The sequence below is a fragment of the Cinclus cinclus genome, unplaced genomic scaffold, assembly GCF_963662255.1.
Source record: "Cinclus cinclus unplaced genomic scaffold, bCinCin1.1 SCAFFOLD_32, whole genome shotgun sequence".
Taxonomy (NCBI): domain Eukaryota; kingdom Metazoa; phylum Chordata; class Aves; order Passeriformes; family Cinclidae; genus Cinclus; species Cinclus cinclus.
In genome coordinates, this window is record NW_026912098.1 from 2872124 (window position 1) to 2890269 (window position 18146).

General features: G+C 51.0%; 1 protein-coding gene across 1 annotated transcript; it reads left to right on the forward strand.

The window, feature by feature from the left end:
* Positions 1 to 455: 455 nt before the first annotated feature.
* LOC134057317 (olfactory receptor 14J1-like) lies at positions 456 to 12020 on the forward strand. The gene is made up of 6 exons (XM_062514309.1): positions 456 to 729; positions 4594 to 4665; positions 5026 to 5036; positions 6379 to 7020; positions 10148 to 10293; positions 11873 to 12020. Exons 1-6 carry the CDS (start codon positions 456 to 458, stop codon positions 12018 to 12020), a joined length of 1293 nt encoding a protein of 430 aa, XP_062370293.1.
* The last annotated feature ends 6126 nt before the right edge of the window (positions 12021 to 18146 follow it).

Genomic DNA, 18146 nt, shown 5'->3' on the forward strand with positions numbered 1-18146 from the left:
GGATTTATGACTACGGCGTACGTGTGAAAGCTCTGTATGCGCTCATTACAAATGGGGACAGAGAACTCCAGTGCACAAAAGAGGCCACCCTGGCCTTTCACCAGCTGAAGAATGCTCTCATGTCAGCTCCAGCTCTCGGATTCCCAGATGTGAGTGAACCATTGTTTTTGTTTCTCCATGAGAAGCAGGGAATTGCCCTGGGGATACTGGCCCAGGACCTGGGTCTGTACTGGAGAGCAGCTGCTCACTTCTCCAAGCAACTACACACAGCAGCCAAGGGATGGCTGGGAAGGCTCAGAGCCATTGCAGCAGTGGTGCTGAATATTCAAGAGGCATGCAAAGTCACCTTGTGCCAGAAAATGACTGCATTGGTGTCTCACACAGTGTGTGCAGTGCTGGAAGTAAAGGGCAGGCACTGGCTCTCCCCACAAAGGTTCCTGAAACACCAAACCATCATGGTAGAACAAGATGATGCAGAGATAATTGTGACTAACATTATCAACCCAGCTTCTTTCCTTAGTGGAAATCAAGGGGAGCCAGTACACCACGACTGCCTGGAGACTATCGAAGCCTCCTCCTCCAGCTGCCCAGATCTGAAGGACACCCCTTGGGATGATGCAGAAACCTGGTTCACTGATGGGACCAGCCACGTCATCAGTGGACAGCGACATGCTGGGTATGCAGTTACCACCTGCAAAGTGGAAATTGAATCTGGACCTTTACCAATAGGTACGTTGGCACAGAAAGATAACTACTCTAACCTGTGCTCTTGAGATCATGAAAGGAAAGAAAATAAACATTCATACAGACTGAAGATATGCATTTGGAGTTCTACATGCACATGGAGCCATCTGGAAAGAAAAGGGGACTGTTGAATTCAAAAGGGGAAAATATCAAACATGCACAGGAAATATTGCTGCTGGAAGCAATTCAGCTACCTGAGCAGGTAGCAATGATGCACATTAAGGCACACCCGAAGGTGAGCTCAGAATTGGAGGAAAAAAATGAGCTGTCAGACAGAGAGGCAAAAAAGCAGCAAAAGGTGCGATGACGATGGAGGGAGCTTTAATTCCAGATGGACAGGTCTCCCTTTAAGGTAAGCCAAAATATTTGTTATGATTTAAAACGGTGTAACTGGAAATGGGCTAACTGCTTAGAAAGGACTGGTATTTGCAATAAAACATCTCTCCTTTGCACCTGCCTGGGGACTCTGTGTAACTGAGTAGAGACTCTTACCCACATCAGCACAAGGTTCTACTTTGACCAGGATGGGTGCCATGGCCCACAGGTGACACTGGGACATTGCCAGGCCTGGTATAAACAAGGCTGCATTATTGCACAGCAGGGCCTCATGGCACCCAGGAGAGCACTGTGGCACAAGGCAGTCTGGGGAAACCAAGTGTCCACTGCAAACACAGCGGGGCCTCATGGAAGCCAGGTGCCACTTGGATATTGCCAGGGCACGTGGAACTCAGTGTCCATTGTGACACAGCACAGTGGCCAAAGCTTTACCTTTACACTGATTCATGGATGGTAGCCAATGCTCTGTGGGGCTGGCTGGAAAGATGGAAAAAAGCTAACTGGCAACGTAGGGGAAAACCAATCTGGGCTGCTGATAAGTGGAAAGACATTGCCACTCGGGTAGAGAAGCTACCCGTAAAGGTCCATCATGTAGATGCCCATGTCCCCAAGAGTCGGGCTAATGAGGAGCACCAGCACAATGAGCCAGTAGATCAGGCTGCAAGGATAGAGGTGTCACAGATAGACTTAGACTGGCAACACAAGGGAGAGTTGTTCCTGGCTCAATGGGCCCACGATGCCTCAGGTCACCAAGGCAGAGATGCTACATATAAGTGGGCACGAGACCGAGGGGTGGATCTCACCATGGACAGTATTTCCCAGGTTATCCATGACTGTGAGACGGGTGCTGCCATCAAGCAAGCCAAGCGAGTGAAGCCCCTCTGGTATGGGGGGCGGTGGTCCAAATATATATATGGGGAAGACTGGCAGATGGGTTACATCACTCACGTGACATTTCAAGTCATCATGGAGGCAAGAGACCATTGTGACACTGTGGAACCCCTTAGAAACAAGGGACCAGTGTGACACCGCAAGCCCTCATGGAACCAAGGATCCAACATGACACAGCCATTGTGACACTGCAGGGTTCCTTGGAACAGGGAACAGGTCTGGTTGGCTTGGCCTGACAGGTCCAACTTCCTTTGCAATGTCAAGGCTCTCTTCTCATATGCCCCTGAAACACTGGGGCTCTGGGCTTTCCTTCAAATGGAAAGGAAAAGTACCTCTTGCACAGGCACCCATCAATATAATTGGTACTTTTCCTCCAAAATTCCTTACTGCAAGACTCTATCCCAGACAGAAGTTACCAGGACACACAGGTCCGGCTGGTCTTGGCCTCTGGCACTCACCTCTATTCTGTCCTGAAACACTGGGGCTCAGTGCTTTCCTTCCTATGGAAAAGAACCATCCTACTTCTCCAGGTGCCCATAGCCAAAATGGGGATTCTGCCTCCAAAACTCCTAGATCCAAAGATTGCTCCTACACAAAAGCTGCCATTACAGTCAGGTCTGGCTGGCCTTGGCCTCCTGAGGAACAACTTTCACCTGCCTTCCAAACCCAGGGGCTTTGTGCATCCCTTTCTATGGAAAAGAACTGGCCTTCTCCTCCAGCCAAAAAAGGGTGAAACTGGGGTTCCACATTAAAAAATTTCAAATATCCAAGGGTTATTTCCATACAAACCTGCCAGGACAGAGAGGTCTGTCATGCCTTGGCCTCTGCTGACTGCAGTTCATCAGCCCCTGAAACACTGGGGATCTGTGGTTTCCATCCTGTGCAGACCATTGTGACACTTTGGGACGCCATGGAACCAAAGGGCCATTGTGACACTGTAGGGCACCATGGATCCATGGAGACCATGGCAACAGTGTGGGGCCTCAAGGAACCAAGGGGATATGGAATGGGTGGGGATGGTTTGGCCTCCTGGGGGCCACCTGCACAGTCCAGCTGATCCTGGCATGTCATGGGCTGCCTCTCATCAGCCCCTGGAACACTGGGGCTCTGGGCTTTCCTTCCTGTGGAACAGAACCATCCCTTTTTCCAGGTGCCCAGGGCTGGAATTGGCAATCCCCATGAAAAGTTCTTCATATACAAGGGTTGCTCCCAGCCAAAATCTGCCAGGACAGACAGCTCAGGCTGGCCTTGGCCTCCTGAGGGCGTCTCCCATCTACCACCACACACTGGGACTCAGTGCTTTCCTTGCAGTGGAAAAGAACTGCCCTCCTTACCAAGCTGCCAATGCCAAATCTGGGATTCTACCTCCAAAATTGCATCTGTCCAAGAACTGGGTCCAGACAAAAGTAGCCAGGACAGACAGGTTTGGCTGCCTTGTTCTCTGGTGATTTCCTTAGACTATGAGCACAATGTTTTCATTTGCCAACACCTTGGAGAGGGCCCAGAGATCACCAGGCAGCAACTGACAGAACAAGAGGACACAGTCTCAAATTGTGTAAAGGGAACAATTGGCTGGATACTAGGAAAAGAGTTTTTCACGGAAAGAGCGATAAAAGTACTGGAATGGTCTGCCTGGAGAGGTGGTGGAGTCACCATCCATGGATGTGTTAAACAAAAGTCTGAATATGGAACTTGTGACTATGGTCAAGTTGAGGTGTTAGGACATGGGTTGGATTAGATGTTCTTGAAGGTCTCTTCCAACCCACTCATTCTGCGAATTTTGTGAATTCTAGGAATTCAGTGAATCTCCCAAGTTTGGGTCTGGATGCTGCAAGAACATGACCAATGTATAAGGACAAAGGAGCTCTGTGTTCAGTGGAGTGGAGACTGAGGACAGAAGAGAGCGCAGGGAGGGATTGAAGGGAGGTTTCATAGATAGGGGATCCTTTGGACATAGTTGAAAACAGCCTGAGAAAAAAAGAAAGAATTGATGCCAAGAGCAAATGGGATGGTCCAGACTGGACCCAAGGTTAAAGAAATTTCACTCGCAGGGCAGGGCTGTAGTGAAACCTGGCATCCAGAAGGAGTCTGGAGCAGCCCAAGGCTTTGTGTGTGCAGGCAGAGGCAGGCAGGACGCAGAGCTGTCAGCAAAGGAAGGGGCCAGCCAGGTGGGGCAGCCGGGGGATGAGGACAGCCTGCAGGGACAGAGGGGCAGGGCATGGACACCGTAGGACAGCCTGGGCTGCAGAGGGCACAGGGATGGGCAGCAGCTGAAAGGCCCTGCCAGAGCCAAGTGCTGCAGCACTTTGGCCATGGCTGCTGGCCCTGGGCCCTTGGCCAGCAGGGGACAAGTGAGCCTTGCTGTGCTGGGGCCTCATTGCCTCCTTGTCCCTGCTCAGCAGCCTGGCAGGGGCCGCCCCATGGTGCTGCCCTTGGCATTGCACATCCCCAGAGCCCAGTGCCCCGGGAAGAGCCCTGAGCAAGGAGGGAGGGACAGGATCTGCCTTGCCAGGGGCTGGGGCTCAGCCCTTGGCCCTTGGCACTGCTGAGACACATCCAGGTTTGCTCAGCATCACAGACACCTTTCCCTTGTTTGTCCCCACCTGTCATCGCTGTCTCCAGTGTTCTGCTCTACACTGGAACCTGGGACAATTACTCAGTTGTGTCCCTCAGTGGAACCCATTAAAACTTCAGGTAAGTTTAGAGTTCTCTTTTAGTTTTGAGTTCTTGAGAAGTTTTTTGAACACACTCTCTGAGGGACTGAGTCTGATGTAAACAGCACCCAGTCCCCAAGAGGGTCATTAAAGTCCTTGTGCTGTGTCTGTGCATCTGAGATGCGTTGAGCTCAGGGCACAGAGGTGGCTCCTAAGGTAAACTAAGAAAAGCTTCAAAAAGGGCATTTCTGCTGATTTGCAGCTCCTCTCCCAGCCCAGCAGGGCTGAGGGCACTGACTGCAGGCACTGAGGGGACAGGAGCCAGGCACAGACAGGATAAAGGCAATCAGGACTGGGAAGACATTGAGCTGAGACTTCACTTGGGGAAACATCTTCACAGGCCTGGACATGGTGAGTCTGTGGGTGCAGGGCGATGTCCCCTGTGCTCCTGGAGGGATCTCCTGCAGCCAGCACAGCCCACAGCCTGGGGGATGTGTCAGGAGGACTCTGCCAGTGCTGCTGCCAGGGACGGCTGCAGGGGCTGAAGCTGGGGCTGCAGCCAGGGCTGCCCAGGGCTGTCCTGCAGAGCAGCTCCTGCAGCCCTCAGGGCTCTTGGCCAGCCCAGGGCATGTGCCACCTGCCAGGGACAGCTCTCAGCCTGCCTGGCAGCTCCCCATGGACTGTGGGCAGAAGTTGGAGGTGGAAGGAGCCACCCCCATCAGGGCAGATTCCTCCTGCTCTGGAGATGCTGCTGCATGGCCAGGGCTGCTCTCAGCTCTCTCCTCAAGGCAAGGCAAAGGGGCTGTCAGGTGTGTCTGTGTCCCTGAGACTCCTGCACTGTCCCACGGGGCATCAGCAGATGTGCCTCAGATCTGCCTCACAAAGTGCCTCCTCCTCAGCCTGCTCTGCCTACAGACAGCAGCAGCAGCACCTTGGCTTGCAGCATCTCAGTTTGTCTGAGCTGCCCTTCAGGCCCTGCTGCCAGGGAGATGCCCCTGGGCAGTGCCCTGTGCTGGGAGGGGTCTGCAGGGCAGAGCTGAGCCCCCAGGGCTGGGCTGGGCTCTGGCAGCACTGGCAGGGACAAGCCTTGGAAACAGAGAAACAGCTCCCATAATAGGCACTACTCCAGGCAGCAGAGAGCCAGAGCAACTCTGGGTATCTCTTTCTCTGTCCATCTGCACAGAGGGAAAAAAAAAAAAAGAGTTTAGGGAAAATTATTTTGGAATTGGAGGCTTTAAAAAGGCTACTTCTTTTTTCAAGGATGCATTAAGTGCAATCACCCAGAAACAGAAGAAGCTGTAAGGAGCAAAAGGCATAGGGAGTTCTGTTTGCCATCTATGCTCCTCAGTGTCCAGGCTGATAGCACTGCTAAAGATGAGGCAGTAAATAAGCAGCAACAGTCCCCAAATTCAAAAAGTTAAGCAAAGTTTCTCCCCTGGAAGAACAGTATTTTAGGGGGATTCAAAAAGAAATAGCATAGGACTGAGTCAGAGAAATTGACACCAACTTGTCAATGTCTATTTGAACAGTCGACTATACCCAGAGTGCAGAAATGTCCAACAGCAGCTCCATCAGGCACTTCCTCCTGCTGGCATTGGCAGACACGCGGCAGCTGCAGCTCCTGCACTTCTGCCTCTTCCTGGGCATCTCCCTGGCTGCCCTCCTGGCCAACGGCCTCATCATCAGCGCCGTAGCCTGCGGCCACCACCTGCACACCCCCATGTTCTTCTTCCTGCTCAACCTGGCCCTCACTGACCTGGGCTCCATCTGCACCACTGTCCCCAAAGCCATGCACAATTCCCTCTGGCACACCAACAACATCTCCTACTCTGCATGTGCTGCTCAGGTGTTTTTCTTTGCATTCTTCATGTCAGCAGAGTTTTCCCTCCTGACCATCATGTGCTACGACCGCTACGTGTCCATCTGCAAACCCCTGCACTACGGGACCCTCCTGGGCAGCAGAGCTTGTGCCCACATGGCAGCAGCTGCCTGGGCCAGTGCCTTTCTCAATGCTCTGCTGCACACAGCCAATACATTTTCCCTGCCCCTGTGCCAGGGTAATGCCCTGGGCCAGTTCTTCTGCGAAATCCCCCAGATCCTCAAACTCTCCTGCTCAAACTCCTACATCAAGGAATTTGGGCTCATTGTATTTTCCATTTGTTTAGGACTTGGCTGTTTTTTGTTCATTGTTTTCTCCTATGTGCAGATCTTCAGGGCTGTGCTGAGGATCCCCTCTGAGCAGGGAAGGCACAAAGCCTTTTCCACCTGCCTCCCTCACCTGGCTGTGGTCTCTCTCTTTGTCATTACTGGTTTATTTACCTACCTGAAGCCCCCTTCCATCTCCTCCCCATCCCTGGATCTGGCCCTGTCAGTTCTGTACTCAGTGGTGCCTCCAGCCCTGAACCCCCTCATCTACAGCCTGAGGAACCAGGAGCTCAAGGCTGCACTGTGGACACTGATGACAGGATGGTTTTGGAATGATTAAGCCGCCCAGAATTTTCTGCAAATCCCATGCAATAAAAATCATTTTTGATACTTATTTTTGCTTTCAATTTGGAGTTCCCTTTTCATGGTTCTTTACTACTAAAAAATAAATACTTTAAAATAAAATACTGTAAAAACCAACGTCATTCGTTGTGACATTTCTCATTTTGTTTTTCTGCAACTTTACTGTGACCCCCAGAGTGTGTCAATGAGGGGCTATGCTCTCAGTGGCTTAAAATGAAATAAAGGATCTCCCAGAAAGGTTTTCTCCAGAAATGTTCTTTTGTTCCCTTCTGTGGAGCTGCAGCAGCAATGTCTGTGTGCAGAGCTGGGGCAGATCAGTGCTGGCACAGCAGCTGTGCCCAGCAGCAGCAGCAGCAGCACTTGGTGTTGCCAGTGCTGCTCCCGTGCCACTGCCCCGCTGCCCTCCTGCCCCTGGTGTTGCTGCAGGGCCTGAGTGCTCTCGGGGCCGGGCACAGCCCTGGGGGTGGCAGTGCCAGGGCTGCAGCAGGGACAGGCCATGGGCACTGCTGGGGCAGCGCTGACACCTCAGGGCAGGGCCTGGGGGCTGGAGGCTCCTTGCCCAGGCTCTCTCCAGAACACCTGGCCAGGCCAACGCTGAGCACAGAAAAGCCCCGGGAGCAGCCCCAGGCTGGCCGTGGGCAGGCTGGGCCCAAACAGCATGGCTGGTGCTCTGCAAGGTCCCTGCAAGGGGAGAGCCTGGCAAGGAGCAGCAGAGCAGGGGCTGATCCATCCCCAGTGCGCTGGACACCCCAGGGCAGCGTCCCAGAGCGTCCTCGTGCACCTGCCAACAACATCCCCCCTCTGCAGCCCTGGCCTCTCCCCCAGCTCACACAGGTGCCCCATCCTTGCAGGCACACACACGGCAGCACTGCCTCAGGAGCCCCTGTTTGCATTGCACAGAGCAGGCGTCAGCACCGCCATGGTGCTGCTGTGGGCAGAGGGACCTGAGGGAGCACAAATGCCATCAGCCCCTGGGGCCAGCAAGGGCTGCGGGACCAGAGGGAAACCACTCAGGTTTGTCGTGGCCTCTGAAGTCAGACAGAAAGTTTGTTCCCATGAGCTTTGACTTTCCTGTCCCACTGCAGATGTTGTTGCTCAGAGCCAGGGCTGCCTGGCAGCCACCCCCAAACTGCCCTGAGCATTTCCTTGGCTTCACATTTCCTTTTTTTAAGCTTTCTTTATCCAGATTCGTTCCTGTTTCCTGTCCCTCTTCCCTCCCCTACAAACATCCCATCTCTGTTTGCCCTTTCCTGACTGTCCCCACTCCCCATTTCACTTCCTGAGCTGGCACCATGGGAATGTCCCTTGGGGTGCAGGATCATCCTCCAAGTGGTCCAGGAATGGTCTGCAGGGTCTTGCAGTGCCTGGTGCCGCTCCCTTGCCAGAGGCACCACAGACCAGGGGGGCACATCTGGGCTGGTGTGCCTGGCTGTGGGGCTCCCTGTTGTGGGCAATGAGGAGGGGCTGGAGAGGCTCTGCAGGACTGACAGGATGGGCTTTGGGGGCTGTGAGGAGAAGCTGAGGGACCTGGGCTGCTGCACCTTCTGAGGAGGAGGCCCAGGGCTCATCCTGAACTGCTCAAGGGGTGGTGTCAGAGAATCACAGAACGAGGAAGGCTGGAAAAGACCTTGGAGATCATCAAGTCCAACCTGTGCCCTGACACTGCCTTGTCTCCCTGAGCTTCCTTTTGTCCAGGAAAAACAATCCCAGTTCTCCCAGCCCCTCCTCACAGGACTTGTATTCTAGACCCCTCACCAGCCTTGTTGCTCTTCTCTGGACACACTCCAGCCCCTCCATGTCCTTCCTAAATTGGGGGGCCCAGAACTGGACACAGCACTGAAGGTGCTGTGCAGAGCACAGGGGAGGAATCACTGCCCTGCTCCTGCTGGCCACACCATTCCTGATCCAGGCCCAGGTGCCAATGGCCTTCTTGGCCACCTGGGCACACTGCTGGCTCATGCCCAGCCTGCTGTCCATCACTGCCCCCAGGTCCCTTTCTGCCTGGACCATTTCCAACCACTCTGTCCCCAGCTTGTAGCACTGCAGAGGTTGTTGTGGTCAAAGAGCAGGTCCCCATTCTTGGTCTCGTTAAATGTCACCTTGTTGGATTTGGGCCCTGGATCCAGCCTGTCCAGGTCCCTCTGCAGAGCCCTCCTACTCTCTTGCACATGAACACTGCCAGAAAACTTGGTACCACCACAGTTCTATGAGTCCCTGAAGTCTCACAATTGTCTCCATGATTCCATGAGGCCTCCCAGTGTCACAATTGCCTCTTGGTCTCAAGAGGCACCACAATGTCATACATGTTTCCTTCATTCTAAGAGTCCCTGTCGAGCAGACCTGGCCCCTTGGTTCCATGGGGCACTACAGTGTCACAATGGCCCCATCATTACACGAGGCCCTGCTCTGTCACAATGCTCTGCATGGTTCCACAAGGCCCTGCAGTGTCACAGTGACCTCTGTGGTTCCACGAGGACCCAGACTGTCACCATGGACTCCTTGATTCCATTTATCCCCACAGTGTCACAATGGCCCCTTGGCTCTATGGTGCCATGTCATACACAGTGTCACTCTGGTCCTCTCAGTTCCACCAGGCCCCGCAGTGTCACAATGGCCCCTTGCTTCCCCAGGGCCCTGCAGTGTCACAATCATCCCAGAATCACCAGGGCTGGAAAAGACCTTAGAGAGCATCAAGTCCAACCTGTGACCCTACACCACCTTGTCACCCAGACCATGGCACTCAGTGCCACATCCAGTCTTTCCTGAAACTCTTCTAGGAATGGTGACGCACCTACCTCTCTGGACAGCCCATTCCAATGACCTTCCAATCACCAATGCTGTGAAGAATATTTACTAATGTCCAGCCTAAATCTCCCTTAGCGCAGCTTTAAGGCTGCATCCTCTTCTCATGTCTTTGCTCCCTGGGAGAAGAGCCTGACCCCCACCTGGCTGCTCCCTTCTGTCAGGGATTTGTAGAGAGTGATGAGGTCTCCCTTGAGCCTCTTCTTCTCCAGGATAAACATCCTCAGCTCCATCAGCCACTCCTAAGAGGAGCTGTGTTCAAGACCCCTCGCCAGCCTTGTCGCTTTCTCTGGACACACTCCAGCTCCTCCATGTCCTCCCTAAATTGGGGGGCCCAGAACTGGACACAGCACTCAGGGTACTGCCTAAGCAATGCCAAACAAAGGGGAAGGATTACTGCCCTGCTCCTGCTGGCCACACCATTCCTGATCCATAGGAATCACTGGAGCTGGATGACAGAAATGGTAGGAAGGGTGTGGGGACAAAGTGTGACTGATTGTCAGCCATGAAGGGTCTTGATTTTCATATCTCTTCAGATTGCACTTGACGGTTCTGGGGGTCAATATTAATTGGACATTGCTGATGTCAACTTAGAAACAGGAAAAGAAAACCTAACAGGACAAAATACTTCTCTCTGCATTGTTGTCAATATAGTATATTCTCTTGGAATACACTTCTGAAACGTATCTAATTAATAACAGAGGATTTGATAACTTCACTTATTCCCACTTATTCACTTATACTTTTTTTCTTTATCTGTTTTGAACAAATGTTTATGAACTTTTGTGTCTGAAGTTCTGAACTCCATAAAGAAGAGGCTTCTGGAGTAGTAAAATTCTTCAGCAACCTCGAAATCATTGAGGATCCATCCTCATCAGAGCAGGAATGAGCAGAAATGAGCCCAGCTTTGTGGCTGCCCCAGCTTTGGGATGGGCCCTGGGCCTGGAGCAGGAGCAGCTCTGGAGGGCCCCAAGGCCGGGGCTGTTGTGCTGGCCTGGGCAGATGGGATGGCAGGAGGGGCCGCAGAGCTCTCAGGAGCTCAGGGAGAGGGCAGCAGGGCACACAGGGAGCCTCCTTTGGCCTTGGCCAAGCACCTTCCCCCATGGCCGGGGCTCAGTCCTCTCTGGGCTGCACTTGCTCACCCAATGGTGATGGCAGCAGCTCGGGCACTCGCAGTGTGGTCAAACCCACACACGATACAGGGGATGCCAATAGCAGTGCTGTGGGAGCTCCGCTGTCAATGCAGCAGGGTGGCAAGGAAAGGATAGGGGTCCTGGATATCAACCATCCCTCCCTCGGCTTCCTGCACTTCCTGCCTCTCCTCCCATGCTGCGTTCCCGAGGGTGCACTCACTCTCCTTGCTGCTTCCCTGGTGGGTGGTGCCCACGGCATCTCTGCTGGGCTCTCATGGCTGTGTCCAGTGCATGGCTCTGAGCCCCTTCTCTTTCTCCTGGGGAAAATCACGTTCCCATATCTCCAGCCGCTTCTTCTTTTTATAAGAGTCTTCTATTTTCAAGGATCCCCAGCAGGTTTTTCCATTCACAAGGTCCAGACCTCCACAGATCTCAGCTGCTGGCAACTCTTCCCAGTCACCTTCCCCTGCTGGGGTTCCATCTCCACCGCTGTCCCCATGGCTGGGTTATTGCTGATCACTCATGGCAGTGGAGACAGAAGGGATGACACAAAACTTCATGTTCATGTGACAGTAATTACTAACATTGCAGTTATAAAATTACAGTCAGGATTAATTATAACTGTAAGGCCTCAAGGCCAGCTGTTAGCCACTACACACAGCCACTGAGCAAAGCCACTGACCAGCCCCAATCACCACTCCTCACAGCTCACAGACCACCTCCACTGACCACACCAACAACTGACCACACTGCACTGGCCACCCCATTTACCACACCCACTGACCACCCTCTCACTGCCCAAAGCCACTCACGACCCCCCAGCAACCAACTGACCACACCCACTGACCACAACCACAGTCCACACCTAATGACCACAGAAACTGACCACACCCCAATGACCCCCAAACTGACCATACCCCCACTGACCACCTGCACTGACCAGAATCACTGACACCCACACTGACCACACTCACTGACTCCATCCATACCAAAAAAACAGTGCCTATATCCTAATGACCACCACAACTGGCTGCACCCACTGACCTCCCCCAATGACCACATCCACTGCCCACACAGACCACACCAAGAGACCACCCCTCACTGACCACATCCCAATGACCACACCCACTGACCACATCCACCGACCACACCTGCAGCCTTGTGAAGCCATATGTTCAGTGACTGAATTGTCTGTAAAGGCATCTTCCTTATCAGTCACCATGGACTCCTGAGTTCTGTGAGGAGACACGTTCCCACACTGTCACAATGGCCCCTTGGTTCCATGGGGATCCATAGTGTCTCCATGGTGTCCTTGGATCTGCTTCTGTCCTTGTCACAACTGACCCATGGTTCCATGAGGTTCTGCAGTGTCACCATGGTCGCTGTCAGAGGCTGGATGAGATCCATGTCCCCAGACACCTCGGGATGAGCTGTCAGTCAGTCCCACAGTGGGCTGGTGCTGACCCAGGCTCTCATTGCCCGAGCCATCCCAAGTCCCACCTGGGGGGAGGCCCACGAAGGGCCAGGGGCTGAAAACACAGAGCAGGAGCTCAGCCCATGGTGCGTACCCTGCCTTCTCCTGGGGTCTGTGTCTCACCCACACTGGAACCCTAGGAGTTGGTAGCCATGTGTGTGTGTCTTTCTAGAGAGCTTCTGTCTTTCTGTCTCTCTCTCTTTCCTCTAATTCTAATGTTCTTTATATGGAACAGTTTTGGGTACCTCAACAATTAAATGTTTAAAGGTTTCTAAGGTTAAATGGCCAAAGATAAAGAAATTCCTGCCATGATAAGAGTTTTATGTTGAATTGAATTCTATATTAAATCATTTTCCAGAAATCCTTGATTTTTTATACTTTGCCACTAAAAGTTTTGTGCCATTTTGAGCTCTTGAGAATATCTGGCTGAGGTTTCTCCTGTGCACCAAACTCAAGTAAAGGAACCTTTGGTTACCCCCAGCATTTCATTGCTCTGGGGTGTTACAGCCCTGCAGGCTCACCATGGCCTCTTGTTTCCATGAGGCCCCACAGTGTCACCCTGTGCCTTGGTTCCATGAGCATGTGGAGTGTCCCACAGGCTGATGCCATTTGTCCTTGCTGCCCCTGCCATCCCACTGCCCCAGCAACAGCCCCGAGCCACCCGTGAGGGACAGGCCCTGCTGTCCCAGGCCTGGGCTCAGCCTTGGCCTTTCTGCTTCCTCCAGCCAGCCCAGGCCTTGCTCAGCATTGCAGTTCCCTGCTCACAGCCTTTGGCTCCTGCAATCCTGCCCTCAAGGATCTGCTCTCCCCAGGCCCTGGGGAGCCTTGGGCACTCCCTGCCCTCACTCATGGCGGCCACTGATGCTCCAAGGCACTTGCAGTTTTGCTGCTGACTCCTGCAGCAGCTTCTTCAACCTTCTCTCAGTGCCTCTCATAAAACATACTAGAAAAAGACTCCTTAACACTCATTTGGGTTTAGAGAGGGCTGGGGATGTCAGGGGATGACACATAACCCTCTGTGGACTTGTGATTCTAAAAGTGTGTTGCACGTATGCATTTGCTCCATTTGATTGACAGCTCATCCCAAGGTGTCTCGGGACATGGATCTCATCCAGCCTCTAACAGCAACCATGGTGACACTGCAGAACCTCATGGAACCATGGGTCAGTTGTGACAAGGACAGCAGCAGATCCATGGACACCATGGAGACACTATGGATCCTCATGGAACCAAAAAGACCATTGTGACACTCTGGTGCCTCATGGAATCAGGGGGACCCTTGTGAAACCTGGGACGCCTATGGAACCAAGGTTCAAGGATGAAGTTGTGGGTCCTGTAGAACCAAGGGGCCGTTGTGACACTGAAACGAGGGAAATTAACATTTAAATTAAAGAGTTTAGGGTAAAAACACGGGAGGGTGTTTTAACTAGAAAAGGGGGGGTGACAAGATCCTATGACTGTTTCACATTCTTTGTCTTTGCATGAACAGGAGATGAGAGCAAGGCTACAAGATAAGATAGAGGAGCAAGAATGTGCAAACAGGATGGAAGAGTGAGGACTCCTTAAGACTGAGGGGATTCCTTAGACTCATGAGCCAGAAAACCTGGTGTCAAGGTCTGGAAAGAGACCAAAAACTAATTAGCCCATGCAAAGAAGGGAAGATGAAAAGTTCAGCTGAGAGGAAGACCGTTCAATTCATCCCAAAGACCTCCAGACAACCACCAGAGCGACCAACAAGGAGCAGTGCTCAGTTGCAAAGAGGTGTGGAGCTAATATTAATAGAAAGCAGGGACAGGTGGAGTTAGGAAATGAATGTGTATTAGGTGAATTGTGCAATCCTAGTTTGTAGAGAATGAAAAGAGAAGCACATGTTACCAAAGGTGTGCCTGTTTTTGGAGGAGCCATCCCCCATGCACCTCAGCACTGAATAAAATACCATCCTAGAACTTAATTTGTGGGTTATACAGTTTTTCTGCACATCACTTTGGGTGACCCTGCTGCCCCCCTGGGATTTTGGGGTGCCCCCTTTACCTCCATCCAGAACTGGCGCTGGTGGAGAACACCATCTTCAGTCACCCCAGATACCAAAGCACCTGAGTGTACCTGCACTGCATCCTCTCCCGAGGTCACCTGGGCTCCCTCCCACCCCTGGAGATCTCACCAGGAGGTTGGAGGAATCCCCAGAATGTTGGGGTGCCCCGTGAAAGTCCCCCCACCACCAAGGATCTTCTGAATCCTCATTGACTGGGTGCATGCAACGGGGGCCATCATCTTCTCCAGACCTGTCAGGACGCTTGGGTGCCCCAAACATCACCTGGATAGCCCCCAGAAATCACCTGGGTACACCTGAGTACCACCAAAAACCACCTAGGTGCCCCAAAAATCAGCTGGGTAGACCTAGGTAACCCTTGGACACCTGGATCACCTAAAATCCCTTGGGCCCCCTAAAACTGGCGTCCCAAAAATCCTCATTGCTTTGACTGGGTAGACCTGGTGTCCCTAAAATCCCGGTTGACTGTAATGGGTACACCTGATATCCCTAAATTCTGATGGATTTCAATGGGGTCCACTTTATCCCCATTTATCTCTACCAATCCCTACCAGTGGTGACACTTTTGCCTCAGTACTCCCAGGAACTCCAGTGGTCCCCTGAGACACTCCCAGTGCTCCCAGTTAAGCCACTAATCCTTCCCGATCAAGCTCTATTAATGGATAGACCCGGTGTCCCAAAATTCCCAAATGATTTCAATGAGGAAGACCTGGTGTTCCTCAATACCCCTTGACTTCAAATAACAGACCCTATGTCCCAAAATTTTTCGTGCTAAAAATCCAAATTTTGGGCTCAGAATTTCCAGATTTTGGGCTGAAAATGGAGATTTTTGGGCTTACCTGCAGGAACAGCTCCAGCACAGGCCGCAGTTGTCAGATCAGGGATCCGGGACTGGGTCCCAGGAATTCATCCAGGACTTCCAGAGCATCACCACCACTTTCCTGGAACAGAAATTCCCAGAATTCAGCCCATGATTTCTCTGTAATTTACCCATATTTCTCCATTTGAGCTCCAATTGTCTGCAAAATCATCACTGACTTTAATTGGTAGACCTGGTTTCCCTAAATCCTCATTGACTTCAATGGGGTAGACCTGGTGAGCCTACATCCCTATTGATTTTAAAGAGTATTCCAGATGTTTAGAAAATACCAATCAGGAGATTAATATTACAAAGGACAGGGCAACTGAGAGATATTGTAAAAGTTGGTTTATGGGTTGATTGCATCCATCTCATTGAATGCTGAGATATTAAATGTAACACATCCAAGGCCATAATATCAGAGGATGCCCAATTCTCAGTTACAATGCCTTATGTCAGTTTTTTAGCCAATACAATACCTCTACAAGTTTGCTAGCATCTTTTTACACCAATCATTAATTGCTTTGCTTCCCATGGCTCTACCACAATGTGTCAGTTCTCAACCAATCAAATATAACACATCACAAACTGGTACATCTTTAACTTCTTACTAAATTTACAACAGGTTCTATTGCTCAAGTTTAAATTATTTTACTATCTTACTTCTCATATTGCTCTGCTTACATAATACATATCTCTGTTTGCTTAAAACATATTTGTACTTAAACTACTAACTTATATTCTTGGTTTATGTTTCTTTTACTTTTAATGCTCTAACTCTCCAATTCTTCTCCAACGTCTTAGGTCAAACCTTGGATCCATCTCTATCTCTCAGCCTGTATGCACAAGGCCCTGGGAGCTCTCCATGCCTGCATTTCCCACACCACCTGTCATCTCTGCCTCCAATTTCCTGCTCTGACTGCAACCTGGGCACATGTTCTCAGTTGTGTCCCTCAATGGGACCCATGAACGATATCAGAAACTTTGGACTTTGATTATGACTGAATTCATGAGAGGTTTCCTATCAAACCACGGTTCTGCCTTGATTTCCCTCTGCTCTGGTGCAGTTCATCAGGAAAGTTTTCAACTCCATTTATGGAGAAATATGTCAAAGAACTTAGAAATCTCCATTGGTATTATCAAGGCTGCATTTTATTACTGTTGTCTCTAGAGCAGAGGTCATTGTAGCATTTTGTGATTGATACTTGTGAGAAATGGATTTGTAAAGGATTCTCAAAGCCTGACTGAAAGCTCTCACAGTCTTGTTCATGTGCATGCAAACTCTGAGATAAGGTGTGCTGACTTAGAAAGGCCATGGAATAGAGAAGGCATTGTAGAGAGAGAGATTGAACTAGAAACAAATTTCAAATGATGGCCCTGCAAAAAGACCAGATATTTTGGAGGATTTAAACTGTAAAAGATGCATTGTGGCAAGACCACATGGGATAAAATAATATTTGATTTATGTTAGAAATATCAGCGCTATTGTCTGGCAAAAGCTAATAGGTTGAAAAATATTTATTTATTACATTGCAATCAGGAAATACATTGGCTTCTGATAGACTGGCATGTAGTTTTACCTCTCTTATATTTCACCCTATACAAGACTGATAATGTAATAATATCTTTCAGAAGAATTCCTCACACTTGCCTTGTCTGTAGAGCTGGGGTGTTCCAAGAGTGCTGAGTCCCTGGACATCAGTCCCTGAGAGGGAGCAGAAAGAAAACTTGTCAAGAACTCAAAGTCTTACTCAAACTCCAAAATTTCTTGAAGTTTTAATGGATTCCACCGAGGGATATGACTGTGAAAGTGTCCGCAGGTTCCAGTTAGAGCAGAACACTGGAGGCAGTGATGACAGGAGGGGACAAACAAGGGAAAGGTGTCTGTGATGCTGAGCAAACCTGGATGTGTCTCAGCAATGCCAAGGGCCAAGGGCTGAGCCCCAGCCCCTGGCAAGGCAGATCCTGTCCCTCCCTCCTTGCTCAGGGCTCTTCCCGGGGCACTGGGCTCTGGGGATGTGCAATGCCAAGGGCAGCACCATGGGGCGGCCCCTGCCAGGCTGCTGAGCAGGGACAAGGAGGCAATGAGGCCCCAGCCCTGCCATGGGATGGAAATTCCTTTCTCCTCGTGTCCTGTCTGTGCTCTCCTCTGCTCTCTTCAGTCTCCACTCCTCTGGGCACAAAGCTCCTTTTTCCCTATATAGTGGTCGTTTGCTTGTAGCCTCCAAACACCATCTTGAGAGATTTTTGGGCCCTCTCCATGTTGCTGGCAAATAAAAACATTCTTCTCATAATCTAACCAAATCAACAGAGGGCAAGACAGCCAAACAGTTGTGTCCTGGATACTTTTGTCTGGGCACAATTCTTGGCTAGCGCCTACATACAAAAATGATGGTCCCCATTAAATTTTAAAAAAATTGTAAGTTTGGTCTGTCTCAATATCAGTGGTTAATTCTCCCTTTGCAGCTTCAGGGAATGAAGCCATATTACCCCAGTTCGTTCCCCCAAATTCATGTTTATTTATATTTTCAGACCCTGTGGCTGTAGGGTGTCCTTGAGTTTCAGGCCAGGAGGAATTGTTTTGCCTCATCAAAATGTGAAGATGGTAAACTGACATTTTCTATGGCATTTAGAGGTATGCACTGATGCAGTACAGGATTTGAAAAATACCAAGGCTAAAACCTTAAGGCATCAC

Bases quoted from the DNA above. Each gene is read 5' to 3' on its own strand.
- LOC134057317 (XM_062514309.1), top strand. From the start codon at position 456: ATGGTAGAACAAGATGATGCAGAGATAATTGTGACTAACATTATCAAC. The intron at 730-4,593 runs GTACGTTGGCAC...CGCTGTCTCCAG, and splicing joins ATCTGGACCTTTACCAATAG to TGTTCTGCTCTACACTGGAA. The intron at 10,294-11,872 runs GTACTGCCTAAG...CACTGCCCAAAG, and splicing joins AACTGGACACAGCACTCAGG to CCACTCACGACCCCCCAGCA.